Raw genomic sequence first — 20,000 nt, 5'->3', positions numbered from 1 at the left:
TGATAACGAAACAATATTGATACCTTTGCTGAAGACTTAGTTTTCTACGCAGACTCCATCTTCAGGGGTTTTACTAATTTTTTTCCATAAACGGTGTTGAAGGGTCTCTACCGGCGGCGTTAGACGGGCGTGTAATTGTACCTTGTGATTTTGGTAATTTGAAATTATAATCAACATCTTAGTTTTATCTGACAAATTTCTCAGGAATTTTTTATCAATAACTGTACCCACTACAATACCATAGTTTTTTAGAGTACATCTATTAAACTGCAGGAATTGCACATACATGTATACTTGTATCTAATCTCCTAGGCACCTCCTCCAGAAAATGCCATACACTGCAGGAAATTTAAAGAGATCCAAACTGGCATTACTCAAAAGGCTATAGGGATGGGGAAAAGAGGGCTAGAAATGAGAAACCGGTGTGCTTTTCTTTATGGGGGGGTCAGATGTTAATTTGAAGCTGTAATGGATTTTGCCCATACTTTACCTTACGAAGCTGTAACGTACAATGTAACTATAGGTGGTTTGCACGTTACGCCATGGTCGCCATGGCCGCCATGTTGGCGGACGTAAACAATAGATATCTCATTAGCTTCTTTTGTTCGTCCACCAGCATTTGTTCCTTTCACCATTGTTATCTGTCTCTAGAGATTGGTTGAAAACCACCTAGACCTATGCTATCTCTTAATCATGCATAAAAAATTGTAAGCCAAAGTGCACAAGTAGATCAATCTAAATAATTCACACCGCTTTTTAACATATGTTGTTCAAGTTCGGATAACGCGCCCAAAAATGTCTTATTATGAGATCGCAATTATGAGATCGCAATTCATCTATGCGAAAGCTTCGGTTCTCTTCAAAGGTTTGAACCGACGGTAAGGTGAATGCACTAATTTAACTTCACGAACTCATTTAGTAAACCGGCATGTTTTTGACGCTTTGCTCTCAAGTTTCATTTGCACAATGAGATTTGTTTCGGAAGCTCTCGCATGACAAGTAAAGTTCTTTCGTAGCTACCAGTAAATGATTATAGGGTTCTTAATACACATTCACCCTTACCTTGAGCCTTCACTGTTGCAAAAATAGTGAGAAACAGAGGAATAATTTTTTCTAATACGGCCATACTGTTCGCCGCACCTAAATTTATCTGTAAACTTTTCGATAAACTCGGCCCCAGGTGAAACTCCTGACAGACTTGAAATTGAGGCTGTTTGACGCAACAGGCCTGTGCGGGAGTGTATTGTCATCTGTAATAAATAACCATTCAAGGGCTCTCCGTATAGTCCTTTAAGAATGATTATTTTTAGGGTCTAAATTATTGGCGACCATGGCCGCCAACGTGGCGGCCATGGTCGCCCTGGCCGCCATGTGCGCGGACGTAAACAATAGATATCTCATTAGCTTCTTTTGTTCGTCCACCAGCATTTGTTGAAAACCACCTAGACCTATGCTATCTCTTAATCATGCATAAAAAATTGTAAGCCAAAGTGCACAAGTAGATCAATCTAAATAATTCACAACGCTTTTTAACATATGTTGTTCAAGTTCGGATAACGCGCCTAAAAATGTCTAGATCATTCTGTTATAGGGTGTTGTTATTTAGTAACTGCCCAAACACAAATCCAAAAAGATCGCAAGTTGTATCATTTTTAATAACAAAGTTTTTTAAAATCGTCCCTGCCACATCGCAACCATGTATTTTAATCCATCACGAGATGAAAAGTTTGAGCTAGACTATAGCAAAGCTTTAACAAAAAATATTGCAATCTCAGAATTCCAGCTCAGCGAAAAAATGTGATTTTCAAATAGTATATCTTAAAGTTTATGTAACGCCGTAAAAATTCCTATCGCATAAAAACACTGTCTAATTTCACAAATTCGACGTCAAACATCTTTCATTTCCAAATTTATGTATACGATCTAAAGGCCAACAAGCTATATTTTGTAGAACAAACACAATTGCGTATGTGGTGTTAGCACTCAGTCACGCTTTAAGATTTTTCGATCAGTTCACCCTAAATTTGAGATTATTCCAGAATTATTGACAAGTTCTGATTGCAAATTTCAAAATCAACATCGAAGATTCAAGACACCGCCTTTCATTTTTAACCACACACACGTGGTTTTTTTGCCAGAGAAAGCTCGTAATTTGCATCGAGAGATCGAAATTTATTCGTACATTACGACAGTTAAACGCTCACAAAGCTTAGAAGAAAATGAAAAAACAATGCTTATTATGAGATCGCAATTCATCTATGCGAAAGCTTCGGTTCTCTTCAAAGGTTTGAACCGACGGTAAGGTGAATGCACTAATTTAACTTCACGAACTCATTTAGTAAACCGGCATGTTTTTGACGCTTTGCTCTCAAGTTTCATTTGCACAATGAGATTTGTTTCGGAAGCTCTCGCATGACAAGTAAAGTTCTTTCGTAGCTACCAGTAAATGATTATAGGGTTCTTAATACACATTCACCCTTACCTTGAGCCTTCACTGTTGCAAAAATAGTGAGAAACAGAGGAATAATTTTTTCTAATACGGCCATACTGTTCGCCGCACCTAAATTTATCTGTAAACTTTTCGATAAACTCGGCCCCAGGTGAAACTCCTGACAGACTTGAAATTGAGGCTGTTTGACGCAACAGGCCTGTGCGGGAGTGTATTGTCATCTGTAATAAATAACCATTCAAGGGCTCTCCGTATAGTCCTTTAAGAATGATTATTTTTAGGGTCTAAATTATTATCTTCACCAATTTATTGATAAGCAGTATTTTACAAACGATGTGACCAGTGACCATCACCTCTGCGTTTCAATAAAAAAAAAGATGGCTTATTTCATAAGCGCGGTTTATCCGAATTATAAATATGAGGTTATCTTCGACCACCAACCACCGCAAGTGAAATATTTCTAAAAGAATTAACACTAAAAAAGACTAGCATCGATTGCAAAATAGTCTAGCGATATGGGAGGTATTCCAAAATACACTGGAGAAGAAATTTCTAAAAACTTTGATCCGAGATCTATTGATATTTGCGCAATATATATTTAATAAATTATATTATTATTGTACATATTATCATTAAAATTTTTCTCATGCGTCTCAAGTAATATCTAATTCTTTATCGGGTACCACGCTCTTATTTTTCTTTTCTATGTTGGCGAGCATTTCGTTTTATGTCTTTTCTGAGAACAGCTTCGCTCTTCTGAGTTCCACTTATTTTTCTAGCGTGGAATGATGTTCTTATCTGTCTCACTGTCATGCGTTGGAAGGGATGATATGATTCCCATGTCGACGTTAGTTCCTTTTAAAGTGTTTCTCTTTCTTCTTCTCTCTTCTCCCAGCAAAGAAGATGATCGCAAAGAGAACAATGGCTTCAATCAGGATCCCAATAGCTGGCCACAACGCACCAAGAGGATCTGCCAAACCAAACACAACAACATGCTTTCAACGACTTTTTTTCTACTTTACCGAAATTATTTGTCCCGTCATTCAGCAAATGGCCAGAACTCCTGAATCTGTTGTCGAGTAAGTGGCGCGAGATTTTTGGACAAATCACATCGCGACGTAAACCAAAACCAAAGCAATCTCGAATAATTTTGTACACTAAATTGAAAATTACTTTTAAGACAGAAGTAAGTTCATTATTGTGAAAAACGAATTAATTTACCTCTGACGCGGAGGACGAATCGTTGACAGTTATCCTTGACATTATCAGAGCAGTTTGAGGGAAGACAACAGTAGTAAAATCCGCGATCAGAGTACTGCACGTCAGATATGGTGAGAACATAGGGGTCGTGAGTAGTACGACGTTGAATTTTGTAGCGTTCATCTGTCGTGCCATCTAACAAAGTGTACAATACAATGTTATTATTTTCTAAAGGTATTTTCAGACAGATTAGGCAATGGTACATGTGCAAAAATGAAAAAAAAAAAAAAAAAATACATAAAAGCAGGTGCCCATTATCTAGGTAATGCACTTCTGATAAAAATAAAGATTATTGCGATTTATAGTAGCAGGCCCTGGAGTAGCAGGCATTTCCATGAACTGGTTGAGGGTCTTCAAGGGATGACGGGGGGGATGGGGGTGGGGGTGGGGGTGGGGATGGGGGTGGGGGTGGGGGTGGGGATGGGGGTGGGGGTGGGGGTGGGGGTGGGTTCAGAGTCGGGGTTTGACTTTGGCAGTTAGGGGAAGAGATGGCAGTTGAGACATTTGATAGCTGATTACCTGGAATAGCGGCAATAGCAATAGAAGGAATTAAGATTATTATCTGTCACAGCTGGCGTAGCCGGTGTTCAATAAGAGGGAAAGTGGACAATTAATTAAAGAATCTAACCAGCGCGATCGTCAGGATCTGAAGAGAATAATTAAAGGAATGCATAAGAAAAGAAATGCATATTAATTTTCTACGCAACTCTAATTGTCTCATTAACCCTATATTAATTGGCGACAACGCCATCCAGTGTGTCAGTACCTATAAGATCTTAGGAGTTATTATAGACACATCCTCGGAGACCCAGGGGCTGAGTGGATTTCAAGTTAGGGCATGAAGAGCCCCTGGGGACATTGTCTTACAAGACTAGTTCCAAACGGTCGCAGTCGTTCTGCCATCTGATTGGTGCCAGAAAATCTTTGTGTTTTTCTGCCCAATCAGAGTGAAGTGTGCTTTAGAGTCCTTTCGTGTGTTTTAACACGGACATATACCAGTAGCCCAGTTGCTCGCTACGTTTGTTTGGACCGTGCGACTGAGATTTGCTTGAAGTGAAAAGTTTTAGTCTCGGCACACAACGTAAGAGAAATCGATCAGATTGTCCGCGAAAATCTTACCGGAAATTATACTGAATACTTTCGCAGGTATCACCAGATAACGTGTTTTAAAGTTTGCGAGGTTTGTATACCACACGATGGTTGCAAGCATTGATATTTCGCTTTAAACGATAAACGAGATTTAAGCTTAAATCTTTCTAGATTTTTTGCATAATTTGCTTTGACTGAAACTTTGCCAATCCCGTGAAGTTATTTCGTCGCACGGGCCACGCAGGTATGTCGAGCAACTGGTACTTGCGCAACTTTCTGTGCATGTCAAAATCTAATCTCATCTTCGCTCGATAAAAAAAGAAAAGCTAAGCGTGGAAACATTTGCTTATTAGATGTGGGTAGATGACCCTGTACTACTAAGTTGACATTTGCAATAAAGCAAACCCGCCCTTTCCATCCAATATTTCTTGGTCTTTGGTTTTGTTTTTCCCACTGAAAACAGCATCGGATCGATTCCCAATGATCAAAGGTATTTAACTTGGTCTTCAAAATTCGACAGACTGAGGTGAAATGACAATGACCAAGGGAATAGAAGAGAATCCGTGGCCTACCTAGCTCAAGAATTTCAACACTAGATAGCAGTCGAAAGATTAAGCTCTTTCCAAACCCCTTCGGTAACTGCCCGAAAACATCTCTCCTTCCCACGATGTTCTCGTTCATAAGTTTTTGTTCAGATTTTAATTAGCTAACCGGAAACACAGCTAAGCTTTCTCTTAGTAGTTGCTAGAGGTCGTCCACGAACTTAACGTTCTCTGCAACCTTGGCCGTATTGTGAACGACTTTACTACTCAGATTAGATTTTGGCGGGTAGAGAAAGCAGAAAGCTACGTAGGCGAAAGAGCCAGTTGCTCGACATACCTGCGTGGCCCGTGCGACGAAATAACTTCACGGGATTGGCAAAGTTCACAGCAAATTATGCAAAAAATCTAGAAAGATTTAAGCTTAAATCTAGTTTAACGTTTAAAGCGACATATCAATTGACTGCAACCATCGTGTGGTATACAAGCCTCGCAACACGTTCTCTAGTGATACCTGCGAAAGTATTCAGTATAATTTCCGGTAAGATTTTCGCGGACAATCTGATCGATTTCTCTTACGTTGTGTGCCGAGACTGAAACTTTTCACCTCAAGCAAATCTCTGTCGCACGGTCCTAATAAACATGGCGAGCAACTGGGCTACTAGTATATGGCCGTGTTAAAACACACGAAAGGACTCTAAAGCACACTTCACTCTGATTGGGCAGAAAAACACAAAGATTTTCTGGCACCAATCAGATGGCAGAACGACTGCGACCGTTTGGAACTAGTCTTGTAAGACAATGTCCCCAGGGGCTCTTCATGCCCTAACTTGAAATCCACTTAGCCCCTGGGTCTCCGAGGATGTTATAGACAGTGACCTGAAGTGGAACTGTCATGTTGATTACATTATTAAGAAAGCTTGTAAGAGGTTATACTCCCTTAGAGTACTGCACAGAGCCAGGGTGTGTCAATCTAACATCCTGAAGATATATTAGCACCGTCCGGCCAGTTTTAGAGTATGCTGTACCTGTCTGGCAGGATATTCCTGCCTATCTGTCCGAATCCATAGAGCGAGTCCAAAAAAGGGCGCTTAATATAATTTACCCCAAGGCTGAGTCATATGCTTATGCCTTACAGCGCGGGTAAATTAGATAGACTAGATGACAGAGGAGTAGACCTGTGCTATAAATACATGGCAAAAATGAAGTCCCCCAGCCACCCGCTGCACCCATCTGCTCCCCAGCCCACTCCTGCACCCATCTGCTCCCCAGTCCACTCCTGCACCCATCTGCTCCCCAGCCCACTCCTGCATCCATCTGCTCCCCAGCCCACTCCTGCACCCATCTGCTCCCCAGCTCACTCCTGCACGCACCTAATTACAACTGTACTCTCTCTTCCGAAACATTCAGATATGTATGACAAAGAGAACGGAGGACTTTTTTACATTTAAATCTTTTAAATGATTCAGTTGTTATTATCATTGTTATAGTCGTAAATTTTCAGTTTTAGAGAATAGTTGCCTTAAGATTGTAAAATACACTCGATAATTCAGGTCCTTTACTGACAGAGAGTTTAATAAACTAGTCATTCATTCATTCATTCATTCATTCATTCATTCATTCATTCATTCATTCAAGAGAGAGGGTAATCTTGATCCCAGATCCTACCGTGTAACCGTAACTGTGGAGGTAATTGGTTATATCAACTAAGTTGAAATAGTAAATTGGCCACCGTAACGAATAAAAAAGCTGACGTTTCGAGCGGTAGCCCTTGGTCATTCGCTCTGACGAAGGGCTAATACTCGAAACGTCAGCTCGGTTTTTTATTCGTTACGGTGGCCAATTTAAAATTTCATCTTAGCTGATATAACCAATTACCTTATTACCCCCACCGACGCAGCACCACAGTTTCTTTAGAACTTTCAGTCTTTATTCATGTAACTGGGGAGGGCATGGGTACGAAACAATGGAGAGGGAGAAGGATGCGTAGGTTACATATATCATAGTTATGGCGGATTTTATAACTATTAGTTACTCTGAGATAAACAAATAATGTCTTCAAATACTGGAGGCCTAAATGAGGGCTAGTTCTGATTGTTAACACATAATCTTCAAAACGAAAAGAAAAACTGATCAGAAACAAAAGAATATGAAATGTTTACAATCTGTTATCAGAAATTGTGGGGAATTAAGATGAAGGATGGTAAAAAAAGAAAGAAGCGGTTCATTAAACTGATTTTAGATTTAAAAACCTTTTTTATCACTGAATGTAACGGTTGATAACTGAAAGAGATTTGTCGGAGGTTAAATATGCCCCAATTAAATTACAGTTAAAGTTTTAAAAAGTTTTCCCTTCTTGACATCTTGGGAGCCTCTCTCTCGATTCTCGCATTAAAATTTGACAGACTTCCAACTTCATTCAGCTTTAAAATCATGTTTTGATCTTTGATCAATGCTCGCAGAAAGAAAAACAAGAAAACTGATGGAATTAAAATTGAAAGACTTACTTATACAGGCTTGCACGGTGTCCTCGTTTTTCTTCTTCAGCTTCCATTCGATCTCTAGAGGAAAGCCTTTGGCTGCACACTCAAAAGACATGTTATCACCTTTGAATGACTTCTGCTCAACATTGTGCATATTTGTCTTAGCATGCTTTCCTGGAAACCAGGTCGCAACTGAAAATTTGAGAAATAAGATTTCATTTCTGAGAGATTTGAACCATAATTACGTGAACAGTAAACAGATTTAAGCAATAGAACACGTTTTCGGGCTCTATAACGTGATAAAGCCACGTGGGATGTAGAGAAAAAACCAGAGAGGCTTACAAATCACGAGCCTATCCGTAATTGGATCCTCCTTTGTCATCCGCTAAGTTGACTTCGGTCGTGTATCTTTAATAGATCCTTAGTTGGGTTTCAGGTGGGGTTATAGGCTTCCCCTACCCGGTCACCTTGAAAATTAAGTTTCCCGGGAGACCACGTCTCCGATCACGTAACTCACATCTTCGATTGCCGTGTTGCCAGCATGGTTGTCCTGATAGTGTAGTGGTCATCACACCTGACTAGTAACAGGGGGACGTGGGTTCAAATCCCGCTCATGGCAAATTTTCTTTTAAACATTTATTCTATTTAAGTATAAATACATATATATGTAGAGATAGATGGATATATTGTGGGAGGAAAGACAAGTAAACTACAAGTTCATCCCTACAAGCCTGTTTCGTGGTCGCCCACTCATCAGGGGATTTAATGAGAATAAACTTTACCATTGCTTATATACAATATAATTTGCATGATCTAACTAGTCTAATTTATGCAGCGCGAAATTGACAGTTTAGTTGTTGCGTAGGAGGGCTTTGCTTCTGTGGCGGCATGAAGACACGAGTTCATTACGTTTGTTTAGTGTTGATAGTTCGGGCCGGCAGATGATTAGGAATTTTTCTTTGAGGCAGAGGTTACATCTTTTAGTTGAGCTGTTATACGGTGAGTGCGATGAGAGAATGCGCCAGGAAATAAAGTGATCGATGTGGGCGACGCGGATATTGAAGGGTAGTAAGATGTTTTCAGCATGTCTGAAAACATCTCGCGCATCTTACTACCCTTCAATATCCGCGTCGCCCACAAACCTATCACCACACTACGTCAGTTACTAACCAACGTTAAAGACAAAGACGAACCGAGGAACAGACAGGGAACGATTTATAAGATCAATTGTTCCGACTGCCAAGCCTCCTACATCGGTGAGACTGGCAGAAACCTCACAACAAGACTGATTGAACACAGACGGGCGACGAGGAAAAGGTGATGTCAGCAGTCACATTGCTGAACACCATCGCCTTACCAACCACAACATTGACTGTGACTCTGCGCAATGCCTAACCTACAGCACTGACTATTTTCAACGACTGACTCTGGAAAGCTGGTTTACTAACTTAGAACAGACTCCCCTAAACAGATGTCAACAACTACCCGCTGCATACAAACGACTCATTCACGACATAAACATCACAAACGACCGAAAAAGAACAACCTAACTTTACCGACAGATCGAAACAGACCAATCACGACCGACTTACGTCACTTGAGTCTTACAGCCAATAACATCTCGGCAAAACCAACCGATCATTTCACACGAACTGGAATAAGAACATTCTACTGACAACAATCATTCACTTGACTCTGATGATGACTTCCGCACAGGTTGTCGAAACGTCAGTCACCACCACCGACAATAGTCCTGGACAACACTCACCCGGACGATCAGACTACACCTTCACAAATTCTCCTAAGTTATTTTAATTAAGACCATGAGTATTGGTCCGGCCGGGGCTCGAACCGTCGACCTCCCGCACAACACAATCCGGCGCTCTAACCAATTGAGCTAACCGGGAGGCGAAGAAACAAACGTAAAATTGTATTACAAAAGCGATCAATTAATAATTGAGAATTTCAGTTAAGTCACCATGAAGGATCCGAGAAGTCTACCTTATTAAGCTTGTGACATTAGAAAACACTTACTGCGAATCAAAGCGTCATCCGACACATTGTGTTCCAGAACTCTTCTCAATTTTACTCCCAGAAGACACGAGTAAATTCCTCCATCTTTAACACCCACACTTCCAATCTTTAGTGAGAGCTCAAGAGTAACTTTTTCTGACTCTCCGATCGGAATACTGTTTAACAACACACCATCTTTAAACCAAAACATGTTTTCCAGGTCGGTTCCATCGCTTCCTCTATTGGTTAAGTTACAAAAGAGCGTGAGGTCCTCATCGTTCTTCAGGACTTGCACGTGCGGTGTGACCGTGACTTTAGGAACTTCGCTCTCTAGGAACGCAATAACAGTTGACTCCTTATTTGGAATATCTTACCATTGGAAGACATGTCAGCAATTTCCTTCGACTGGTGCGTGAAACTGACATTCAGGGGAAGCAACAGATCATGAACTGTTCGCTTGAGGGAAGCAAGAAGGAGTAGTTGATTTGGGCGTAATCAAGTTTCCTGCTCTCCCCACCCTCGAATTTGCAGGCTAAAAATATCTAAAGGGGCAATGAATTTATGGAAACGAAATGTAAAAAAAAAACGGTTAATAGATCTCTCCCACCGTGATAGACAGCAGAATGACATCAATGAATGAATTTTCTAAGTTGTACAATGATATTGCAGGCGCACAACACATACTTTCGATTGCGTAGACATTGAAGGCAAACTGATCGACTGATCTGTTTCCTGCAAACGCATGGCACTCGTAACCTCCTTGGTTACCGTACGAACTGTCGTATTTTCGTGTTAAATTTTTGATCACCATGGTGCGAAAAAGCTTTTTGTTTTCACCTGCAAACAAAATATTCAAAACGTCAAAATTTGCCACAGTTTTTCTTTCATTTTATGAGACAGGGCCTTAAACCGCATATCATTAACAATTTTTCTTTTCCCAACCCGTAAGAAAAAATGTTTCATCCTCCTCCCCGCCAACATTTCGTTGTCTTCCCGCCCGGAAAGAGCGACCCCGCTGCCCCGCCATCTTTTCTTCCGGTTTTTTCGAAATTAATGCAATATTTGACAAGTTACTCCATTGCTAGGGCTTGTTCGATATTCTGCTTTCCGTAGCATCAAGCAGCAAGCATTTTTTCCACTCACCCATCGCATGAGCTATTAGCCCGGCGGAACCAATATACACTCCCGGAAGAAGTTCATGAGAAGTGGGGTGAGGATTGGGGAAAAATAAAGCTATCAAGGTATTTTGCCCAGGTAACCAATAAGTATAGGTAATGACACGATTTCGAGTGCAGTTTGGTGTTTATAAGCGCGAGACAGCAAAGTCAAAGACAACAAAATCGCACGAGCCCGTAGAGCGAGTGCAATTCGTAGTCTTTGAAACATTTAAAAGATCGTTAAGACAGACGAAATTTTGACAGCGCGTGCGTGCTATATATCTGTAATTTGCACTCGTGTTTCAATTTTGCACCCGTTTTACATGTAAAATACACTCGTTTTCAGGCAATCAGACGCGCGTAATTTTTTCGTTTTCATTGCATATGAAATGCACTCGTTTTCAGCCACTAAGACGCGCGTAAATTTTTGGCGAAACTTACCGTTGAAATGCCCTCGTTTTCAGCCAATCAGGCGCGCGTAATCAGTTTGTCATAGATATGATTACACAGAAAAGACTCTAACCTCCATTATTTCAGAGTCCAGCGTACTAACATTAAGTTCATCGCGTCGTCCATCAGAAGGGGACACAGATTCTTGACTATGAAACAAGAAAACTGTCACCTTACCCACCTTCTTGTTGAATTTGGCTCTTGAAGAACACATTCTTATCTTCTTTTAGTTCATGAAGGTCAAAAAAATCGTCTCTTCTCATAAACCTGATGTTCAGAGTCTCATTTGTACCAGAGGAACTCAAAGCGACACATGTTACGTTGGCTGAGTCAAACTCAAAAGCATAGACGCTTTTTGGTCGAGGCTCGACGATTTCAACGTCATTCGCACCTGAAAGATTAGAGAAAATGAACCCTTGATCTAGGTGAAAAAATACTTCCTTTCACAGATTTTTCTTATTTTAATTTGTGACATGTTTATTCAACGAGGCTACTGGAAAGAACATACGGCAATCTAATGCGGCCGATGGCAAGTTTGAGAGTAAAAGGTTGAAGAAAAGGGATGGACAAACCCTGGTGAGTCTCAAAAAGTACGTTTTACACAGGTTTTTATGGTGCTTGGGAAGGAGGAGGGCATGACCTTTCCCGAGATAATATGTCGCACCAAATGCGTTTATCACGGCTTTGGGTGCCATATCTTTCTTATCTCTCATAATATTGCTCTTAAAAGACATCCACTCTGACCAAACGTTATTAAAAGGTGGCGAAGAGGGTCTCAATGGGGTGATGGCTTCCACGGCTTTTGATTAAAATTTTAGCCATTTTACGGCTAATCGTTTAATTCTTTCCGTTGCAGTCATCTGATATATAATGTTTGCTGTCAAGCTCAGTCACGCTTAATTTTTCTAATGATGGATTATTTCAACGCTCGTTGGGTAAAATCTAACAAATATTTTTTTCCTCTTGGTCACGAAAACCTGGAAAAATTGGTTTTTTTTAACATATGTTTCTAATGGAAAAAAGGTCACAGATTTTACGATTGCGCACAATTTTTATTTAACAATTGGTTCATGCTTTAGCGTGCACTATCGAGTTATGGAGCACGCGGGAAGTTTGGAGAGCACGAAAGAAGCGTAAGAGTTGCCCGAGGCGATAGCCGAGGGAAACTCTAGCCTCTTGAGTGCTCTCCAAACTTCCCACGTGCTCCATAACTCGATAGTGCACAGCTGAAAGCATGAACCAATTGTTTTAGAACATAGCCGGTGGAATTGTGCATCAAATCCGACGCGAAAAACGGACAACAATATCAGTTGAAGCGAATCGTGACGGCGCTGTTTCCGAGTCTCCTTTTCCTTTGTTTTTCTCTCTTTCTGCCTCATTTAAGAGCTCTAGCCCAAGGGAAAAGGTCGAAACATTGTCTTCGTTTTCGGACTAATAGGCCGAGTTTTTGTTTGTATCCATTATTGTCGCGAAGTATATTATTTTTCCCCGCACTAACAATGGCCGCTCGCGCGAAAAAAAAAGTTCTGGCGAAGTCGGATTTGCTGACGTTATCAGCGTGCACTATCGGGATTTTGAGCACGCTCACGTATAATGAATTAAATTGCGCGACTCTGCTAGCTATGTTCTAATACTTATTAGAACTGCTTGAGTATATGATAACGAAACAATATTGATACCTTTGTTGAAGACTTAGTTTTCTACGCAGACTCCATCTTCAGGGGTTTTACTAATTTTTTTCCATAAACGGTGTTGAAGGGTCTCTACCGGCGGCGTTAGACGGGCGTGTAATTATACCTTGTGATTTTGGTAATTTGAAATTATAATCAACATCTTAGTTTTATCTGACAAATTTCTCAGGAATTTTTTATCAATAACTGTACCCACTACAATACCATAGTTTTTTAGAGTTCTTGTTACCTACATAAACTTACCTCGAACACTTTGTACCAGCCAAATCGACACAGAAAGAAGCAGAATTCTCGCTACATCAGCCATGTTACTCGCTCCCGTTGTGACTAGTTTTTTCTGAGAAAATCACATGAACGGAAAAGTCACGAGTCACGAGATGGCCGCAAACAAACAGCTGCTTCCATGTCACTTTTCTACCTGATACAAGTAACCAATGGAAACCATTATTTCTACCTTTTCCATTCTCGTTAGTCACGAATCCTTTATTTTCCCAGAAAGCCGGAAATTTCGAGAGTAAGGTCATGGTTCTTATTACAACCTTTCCGATTTTGTTCGTCACAAGCAATCCTCGTAGATTTTCCCCCTTCTTAACCGCTCTCGAATTTTTCCTTGTTAATCAATCCCATGACCACCTTTTTATATGACCATTAACATGCTAAGGTCCAATTTTATCCAATCAGAGAGACGCATAATTATACAGCGATAAATGGCGATATCAGCCCCTTGATGTGTCGACATGTCAGAGCAAAGGGTAGAACATGCAAATTTGTATGACAACAATCTTGACAAAACTACCATGGAATGTGTATAATAATGTTTTAGGTTTCATTTCCATTGGTTGAATAGCGATGTTAAACAGATTCCGAGTTGGCTTAACAATTTCTAAGTTTCTAAATGTATTTACATCATTTGGAAGGTACTCTTTCAGCCTCGTTAAAAGTATCTGCCTAAGTTTTTTGCCAAGTTTTTGTTGACATGATTATAATTCTTAGTGCATCCGGGCAGAGCGTCATTCTTAATGAGGATAGTGAGGGCAGGGGGGGGGTGTGGGGGGAGGGTTCCCAAAGCCGTAGCTTCTTTGTGAAGGGAGCAGATAATTATGTAATACATGAGCTCCTAATAACCCGGGCACTAGAGATGGTTTCGACACTGCGCAAACCCCCCCCCCGACCCACTTTCCTCCCTCACAGGTAGGCTTTGGTAGATTGTTCTGGCATAATTTTAAGCATAATTCAGCAAAAGGAACATTATTTTCAGCTTTTATTTCAGTTTAGCACTGCTGGCATAATCCGAGGTTTTATGCGTTGAAAACAAAAAAAAAAAACATAGCTCTAGAATAATTCAGTTTGTATTCTATTTTTGTATTGTTTTTGGAAAATATTGAGGTCTGTGCTAAGGCCCATGGTCAAATATGGTCCGGCAGGCGGCAGAGGTCACCATGTGCATAAGACTGAGACTCAGGCCACCACGCTTATGGCACGGCGGCTCGGCCCCTCAGGCCTCAGATCAAAGATGGCGTCGTCCTCGAGTACATCCACTTCCACCACTTCAAGCACTTCCAGTGCCGTACCGAGAGCTTTAATCTCTAGAGAACGTATCATTTGTATCATTTGTTAATCATTTGGCTTTTCGAGGTGCGCACATGCGTATTTGCGATGCTAAAGACTGTAAGACTGGAAGGTGGACTATTTGAATGTTCATTAAAGTCAAAATTGATAGAGTTAAGCCACTGATGATCTTTATTTTCCTCAAAATCAGTGTAAAATATAAATAGCATAATTTAGGTGACAGAGAGCATAATTTTCAGAAAGTAGCATAATTTTGGCATAATATCTAAAACATATAATATGCATAATATGCTTTTTTTTCGAGCACAATCTACCAAAGCCTACTCACAGGTGACTGTATGATCCTGTAACTGGCCAGCTTTACGGAAACAAGGAAATACAATACATAGTCTATTTTGACGCTGTAAAAATGTGTCCTCTTCCTTTAGTCTTTGCGCTGGTTATCAGCATTTAATGTGTAACTATCCTAGGAACGACGATTAGTAGCTGGGTGATATTTGGAAATTTTAACACGAACTCATGATAACATATATTTTTAAGCTGAGAAAAAAATAGATAATAAACATCAATCACTTTCCCTCACAGACGTATGATCCCGGATTTTGGCCAACCGTACTGAAGCAAGGAAAAACTTAACATAGTGTGTTTGGCGCTAAAAAAAATCTGTCTTTTTTTTTTTCAGCTTCTAGGCTGCTTATAAACATTTCTGTACCTATATGATAATTATTTCAGGGGCGGATCCAGGATTAAGTTAAGGGGGGTTCGGAGAATTGTCCGAGGGCATGCTCCCCCGGGAGATTTTGAAAATTGGGTCTTCGGAAACATGATTTCCAGCAATTTGAGGGAAAATTTAGGGGGTTCGACCGAACCACCCGAACCCCCCTTGGATCCGCCCCAGTATTTACGCGGCATTTGGCAATTATAATGTAACTCGATCTCATAACTCACATAACTGACGTCACCATTTTACAACAGTTGTCTTCTTTATCCTAAAGAACAAAAATATCTCGCGTTTCCGTGGGTCTGTAAAGTAAAAGTTCACAGATAACGTCAAAAGATGACATAACGTTGGCTGGGCCTCTTGAGGCAATTTTTCCTTCTTACCACATTTTGAGTTAATCCATGACCTATTACTGACAGACGCAGAGCAACGTAAAATCCATGCGTCAAACTGAAAATATCGAAAACAAACGACACCAATCTTTATCCACCGCCATTTTTCATCCCTTTCACTAAGAACTGTCTCACACGGACTGGATATGGCTAGACTAAGTAACAATTAGGTAAGGACTGAGTTTAAAGGTCGCATCTCTAACTCAACCGCGTGACAACGAGGAAAAAAACTCAAGAACAAGCAAGCAAATGTAAAAAAAATTAAAGCTCAATAAATATTCATTTTGCCGGTTGACACGAGGCAAACGTAGGAAGAATCCAGCATCGGATGAATGTTGAACAAATTAAAGAAACGCATCTGACGAATGACACTCTGAGCAACACTCTGAGGAACACGTCTTCAAGACCACTTCGTGTTCATGCTGCTCTTTTAGAGCAATCTCTGAGGAATGATTAACCCCCAAGTATAATAAAGTTTCAATGCCGTCTTCCGGTACCCTTAAAATCGATCCCGGTTGTAGACGTCACTTCATGGCATGGCAGAGGGGAGACCTAAATGTTTTAAAAGACATTTTTCGATAACAATATCGCATACCAATATTGACGTCATGATGTTTCAAACATTACCTTAAAATTTCCTGTTTCCTGACTCGCGTGATTCCAATCAACCGCAACCAGTGCTTTAGTTGCAGGGGCTTCTACCTTCCAAGTCAGCTGAGCAATTTATGAACACGGACGACAAAAAATTGTCTCGAGCTTATTAAATGCCTCGATATACTCTTTCCTCTCTCCTTTAGTCTAAAGTTCAGTTTGAGGTTGAGTAAAAATTAACTATGCTATCCTCATTCAAAAATAGTCCCTTAACAATTTCATTCCAAGGCTTTTTACACACAAGAGGCCTGCTCTTTGAACAGTGAACTTTGTTTCTGGCTGTCAACAACCAAGTATTGCGTGTTCAATTCAGTTTTTTTTTTTCAGTCATCTTTTCCATAAACGTATCCCTGCTCTATCCCAAGGCACGCATAAGCCCATTACCCATCATCCGCACATCGTCACTCGTCATTCTGCCTCCATCACCTCCATTATTCTCTGTCAGTGAAGAATAACGAAAGTACTACGTGGCATTCCTCTTTTCTTTTCCCGACATTACCCGAGGAAGGAGCCGCGAAGAGGGAGGGGGGCTGGGAGAGAGGGAAGAGTGTTAGACTTAATGTGATGCCATCTCCTTCCTCCCTAATGAAAAACCTTCTACCCGGTGGGAAGCTTTGTGAAGATATCTACAACCCAAACCACGCCACCTTACGCAGTTCTATTCCCATGTTGCTAATAATAATATGACTAAAAGCGAACACAAGAATGGCTATTCATTGAAAGGTCACAAAGCAGTCATTGACGCTCACGTGCCTGAAATGTGATAAGTAGAGAAGTAGAGATAAAGGTCAAGAACGGTGTGATATGGCGAGATGTGCAATTCAACCCTCCGTGAAAGTACGCTTCTTTCTCCCTGATAGATCAAGCAAAATCCCTGCTTGAGCACGATTATCTTGAACGAGCAGATGGCGGAAAAAAGCAAAGAGTCAAATTTAGGACTACCAAAGACGGTAGTATGAAGAGGTGAGCCAAGGCACTCATTTATCCCGTCATTGTCTTGCCATCGTAGCAGGGTCTAAACTCCTCTCTGCTTTTGATCGTCTATCTTCTGGAACTGAATTTTTAGGCGCAACTTTATCTCTATTTTAGAAACAGTCTAACACGGCTATTCTGAAAATGACGTGTAAACTTCAGAACGAAAGAAGAGTGTGAACTGTCATTTGTTCTACGTGACTGGTAGTTCAGTATTGCGAATGATCCATTTATAATTCTGACCACTGAAGAAATAGATATCATTAGAAATCGCTAATTCTCTACCTTTATAATGATCGATTGATAATCGTTTGTTCGGGCAGTCATTTTTCAGTCGTTCGTCCCTAAATTCACACAATCAGTCACTATCGATGAGTCAATTCTACTGAACTTCGCGAAAAATCAAAATGATCATCTATTGATTTTTTCCTTCAAGTCATTCCAGTTTAAAAAAAGTCATTCTTCTGACTCGGGCTTCGCATGATTCGACCCGAAAATCGTCTGTGAACTATCCTTCTGCTTCATAACATGTAATCGGGAGAGGTGTGGGTGGAGCGAGATCCGCGCGAGGGCATGAGGTACATCGCCTTCTGTTTGTTGTTGTTTTTTTTAGCTCGCTTTTGTCCCATGCCCCGGCGCAGAAAAGGGAGCGTGGTAGGCATGCTATTAGTTAACGAACTATCTTTTCACTCGTTAATTCATCGCTTTTTTTTTTTTATCTGGATCTTTGCTCGTCCGTAGGCTTGTAGCAGATCCTACAACCCTTAAGACAGCGCTGATGTAATTATCATTATCGTAATGAACAAACGGCTGCGAGCCGGCAAAGAAAAGCTTATATTTTTTGGATTACTTTCGGCCGTTTCCGTAGAACGTCGCATCACACGCATTTGATGCAACGCGACGGAATAATTCCCGTTAGTTCCAAAGCCGACTTCTGCATCTCCGGGAAGCTTTTCTTGAGAAGATGTTAAAAAAAAAAAAAAAAAAAAAAAACACTTGCACTTTTATTTTGTCAGCGATCAATCGATTCCAACCCCTCGAAAGCATCAAGCAAAATTTCACTCTAATTACGGCAGCCGGACCCGCTCCAACGCAACAACGGTGTGGGTGAGGGCATGCTCAACCCGATGCAAACTGGTTTAACCGGTTTAATTTTTTTCTTGTCCACGATTCTGTGGGCGGACAATACAGAACTAGAGAAAGGTATTTTTTTTGCAATGGTTTGTGTCTCGTTTGGCAAAGAAAGAACCTACTACTTGCAAGGTAACTGTAAGAAGTTAGTTACCTGGGGTTGCATGTGGTAGTAGTTCTGGCGTTGTATGTCGGTTGAGGAACTGGAAATCGTTAAAAAAAAAAAAAAAGAACACTTGATTGCATTTGAAATTCGTCATGTAAGGGATTGCGAGCGCACGCTGTACTGCAAGCCGGTTTATGTAAACACTGATAGAACCCACAGACTGAGAGGGAGATGTTCGGTGACACGAACATTCGTGAACACAGCATTTGCAGCTTGTTAGCTATATGCCTCACATCGAAAACAAAAGAGATCACTCAATGACTCACTGATTGCAGTTAAGAAAAAAATTGCATGTGAATGATATGATTTGCATAGGAAGATTGCCCAATAGTTAAAAAAAAAAAAAAAAAAAAAAAAATTGGACAGTCAAACAAAAACACCTTCATAAATATTCACATCAATTGCTTTGCATAATATTCCAAGACTTAGAAACATAGCTTATTTTCGGTTCCTTCCTTGCATTAGTTGACTGATAAACCATGCAATAAAAAGACTTAAAGGTGAAGAAACGAGACCCAACATTCAGACTTCTCCAACTATCAACTCTCTGTTATATTCATGTCATCCAAAAAGATCAAACACTAAACGTTCAAGTGTGCGGATACGAATATAAAATTAAAATGCTACATTTATTTTCACGCGATCATTTGTATTTTTTGGGGGAATGGCATCTCGGTAGATAATTTTCTCATCCGTTTTTCCGATAGTCAGAAATATTACTGAATTTTTCTCTTTCCTTATGTCCAATGAGGAAAAGGTGAGCTCTCCCAAGCGCAAGTTTTAGAGGTATCGTGCAACAAATCAAACATTCAGGCAAAGCCATTCAGTACAAAAAGGAACAAAAAATAAAATAAACAAACACCGACAAATTTTTAGCGCACTGTTTGCCATCTTTGTAATTCTAATCTACTCATTAACGCCGTGGTGTAAAACTTGACAAAAAAGTAGCCAAAATAATGAAAGAATCGAAACCTGTGTTCGTTGGACAAAGTAACATTATATTTGTGTTTTGGTCGTCTCTTCTTGACCCTTTGCAAAACTGTCGGCACGTACCAAGAGGTGCCGTGTAAACAGTACTTTATAAACAGTCAAAACGCGAAAGGTGAAGCTCAGTATTTTCCTGAAAAAAAAAGGAAGGGGTCGAAAAATAAAGCCGTGCAAATGGTCGTCATAGGGGGTTGTTCCGGTCTCACAGCGCGGCAGAGCTAACGATAAGTCTTATGCACAACACACAGAAAGATAAAGGGCGATCAAAGGAGGTTAGCGC

At 40.5% G+C, this 20,000-nt stretch overlaps 2 protein-coding genes across 8 annotated transcripts in view; both read right to left on the bottom strand.

The window, feature by feature from the left end:
• LOC148733563 (neuroplastin-like) overlaps nt 1-1,316 on the bottom strand; it is a 12,812-nt gene extending 11,496 nt beyond the window's left edge. Inside the window, exon 1 of the mRNA XM_088758700.1 lies at nt 1,063-1,316. Within this exon, the coding sequence (XP_088614826.1) occupies nt 1,063-1,126 (64 nt within the window). The 5' untranslated portion in view covers nt 1,127-1,316. The remainder of the gene's footprint in view (nt 1-1,062) is intronic.
• Nucleotides 1,317-2,738: 1,422 nt separating this feature from the next.
• On the bottom strand, nt 2,739-17,153 carry LOC111328842 (basigin). Of its 7 annotated transcripts, none has more exons than XM_088758696.1 (9): nt 16,441-17,153; nt 15,649-15,689; nt 13,375-13,468; nt 11,622-11,831; nt 10,518-10,670; nt 9,855-10,163; nt 7,845-8,012; nt 3,671-3,844; nt 2,739-3,419 (listed from the first exon to the last, which is right to left on the bottom strand). In XM_088758696.1, the coding sequence occupies exons 3-9, from the start codon at nt 13,436-13,438 to the stop codon at nt 3,298-3,300; spliced, it is 1,200 nt and encodes a 399-aa protein (XP_088614822.1). In that variant the 5' UTR covers nt 13,439-13,468; nt 15,649-15,689; nt 16,441-17,153; the 3' UTR covers nt 2,739-3,297. The 7 variants fall into 7 exon arrangements, with proteins under 7 accessions (XP_088614822.1, XP_088614820.1, XP_088614819.1 ...); XM_088758694.1 differs by having other exon boundaries at nt 13,375-13,549; nt 15,649-15,723; nt 16,441-17,152; XM_088758693.1 differs by having other exon boundaries at nt 15,649-15,723; nt 16,441-17,152.
• Nucleotides 17,154-20,000: the final 2,847 nt, after the last annotated feature.

Source organism: Stylophora pistillata, chromosome 4 (assembly GCF_964205215.1).
Source record: "Stylophora pistillata chromosome 4, jaStyPist1.2, whole genome shotgun sequence".
NCBI lineage: Eukaryota > Metazoa > Cnidaria > Anthozoa > Scleractinia > Pocilloporidae > Stylophora > Stylophora pistillata.
Note: the sequence above shows the minus strand (reverse complement) of the source record. Positions and strands in the feature narration are given on the sequence as shown.